At 45.2% G+C, this 1911-nt stretch overlaps 1 protein-coding gene across 1 annotated transcript in view; it reads right to left on the reverse strand.

The window, feature by feature from the left end:
• ADAMTS16 (ADAM metallopeptidase with thrombospondin type 1 motif 16) overlaps positions 1 to 1911 on the reverse strand; it is a 143236-nt gene that overhangs the window by 74661 nt on the left and 66664 nt on the right. The window contains exon 9 of the mRNA XM_029941294.1: positions 1811 to 1887. Within this exon, the coding sequence (XP_029797154.1) occupies positions 1811 to 1887 (77 nt within the window). The remainder of the gene's footprint in view (positions 1 to 1810; positions 1888 to 1911) is intronic.

Here is a 1911-nt window from a genome sequence, read left to right on the forward strand (position 1 = left end):
CTCTCTCCCTCCTCCGCTCCCCCTGGTTCTCCATTAGGTCTCTCTTGTTTTCCTGCTAGACCTATGAGTGCAAACATATGGTTTCTGTCCTTCTCTGCCTGGCTTACTTCACTCAGCATGACACCCTCAAGGTCCATCCACTTTCCTACGAAGGGCCATATGTCATTCCCTCTCATTGCCATGTAGTACTCCATCGTGAGTATATTTTTAAAAAGTAGGCTCTACTTATTTTTTCATATCTCTCGCTGGGAGTACTTTATGTGTTCGGAGTGGGAACACGTTGTCCATTATGGAAAACTAGTGCTGCAAATAGCATCTTTCACTCTGTGACTCAGTAACTATACTTGTAATGGTGTCTTTTGGTTAACAGAAGTTTTTTGTATGTGTCACAGAGTCGAGATTACTCCATATTTTTCCTTTAGGGTTAGCATTCTTTGTGTATTGTTGGAGAAAAAGGAAAAGCCCTGCTTACCCCAAAGTCACAAGTGTCTCAGTCCACATGGTCTACAGCTTTATGGTTTTGCTTATCACATGCAGGTCACCTGACTTTTGTCCGGGACATGCAAATGAGTCAAACGCATTTTGCTCACGTGGATATGATGGGGCATGTTTGCAGAGTGGCAGTGTGCTTTTTCTTCCTACATCCACACCGTGCGGTTTTCTTGCACCTGCCCCACGGGCCGTGCGCTTAGCTGTGAGACCCGCTGAGGCCGAGGGGAAAAACCAGACGTGCTCAAGCGTGAACCCAACCAGAAGGGCCAGGGTATGATCAACATGGGGAGTTTCAGCTCTTCGAAAGTGAAGCTAATTGGAGCCGACTTTCACATCCCACCAGTGGTGTGTGTGCTCCTGAACCTTCTTCAGGCTCCCAGTCTGTGAACTTCATTTTTCTTGGCCAGGAGGGAACCTTGTCCTCAGGCTGTGTGCTTATACATTCACACCAACTATAAAAATTCCTGAACCTGTGAATCTTTTTTAATTTTCAGTCCCTTGTGTGGGCCAGTTGGCTTGAGTGACGTGTCCTGGTCTCCTGTCCATAGAGAAGGGATAAGATTGACGTGGCCTCAGGGAGATACTAGGGAATGCTGAACCAGTGTATCGAAATCATTTGTGATCCATCAGAGAAAGGTTCTATAAAGTTCCAGAATTACCAAGTTACTCTTGTCTTGAAGTGCTAGTTATGCTTTTATTCGTTTTTCTTTACTTAAAAATATTCCTTTGCATTATGACTGCCATAGTAGTGATAGACATGTCATTTTTTGAACACTTGTAATGAGCCATTCACTGCTCTTTACACGTTCCTATCATTTGATTTAATCTGTGTTTCTCAGTTTGCCCTTAAATGGCTTCTGACCTCTTTGTATATGGGATTCTTGTATCATCCACGTTAGCTGGGACCACCCCTCATGTTTTGCGTGTGAATATTAATTGAAGGTATGCATGCGTGGGCTCCAAGGCGGTGGGATCTGGGACTGAGGCCAAAGTGATTCGGGTCAAGGTGGATGACCACACAAAGAAAAGTGTAGGGATGCGTGGGTGAGTTTGCTAATGGTCATATATTGAGAATATGGGGGAGGGGTGTTGCTTGTTGAAATTTGTAGGTAAGATTTAGTTGCTACGTGCAAACACTGTTTTCCCTTCTTCCAAATGCAAAAATTATAACTATGCACGTCCCTCTTAGAGAAGGGAATACTGTGTTTGTGGAGGAAAATATCAATAGTTGGTCTTTAGCCATCTGCTAGTAAACTTAGGCACAGTCATTTCCTTCTTGACTTGGGAACTGAGTCAGAAATTAGCCTGAGTGTAGTGCGTCGCTGGTAGAAATCGCTGCTATGTGCCATGGCAAACCGCCGGAGGCTGTGAGCTGGGGTGCCGGTGGTCCCTGGCCTGGGGAAGGAAAGGAGGGAGGGA

This window comes from Suricata suricatta, chromosome 6 (genome assembly GCF_006229205.1).
Source record: "Suricata suricatta isolate VVHF042 chromosome 6, meerkat_22Aug2017_6uvM2_HiC, whole genome shotgun sequence".
In the NCBI taxonomy this organism is placed as follows: Eukaryota; Metazoa; Chordata; class Mammalia; order Carnivora; family Herpestidae; genus Suricata; species Suricata suricatta.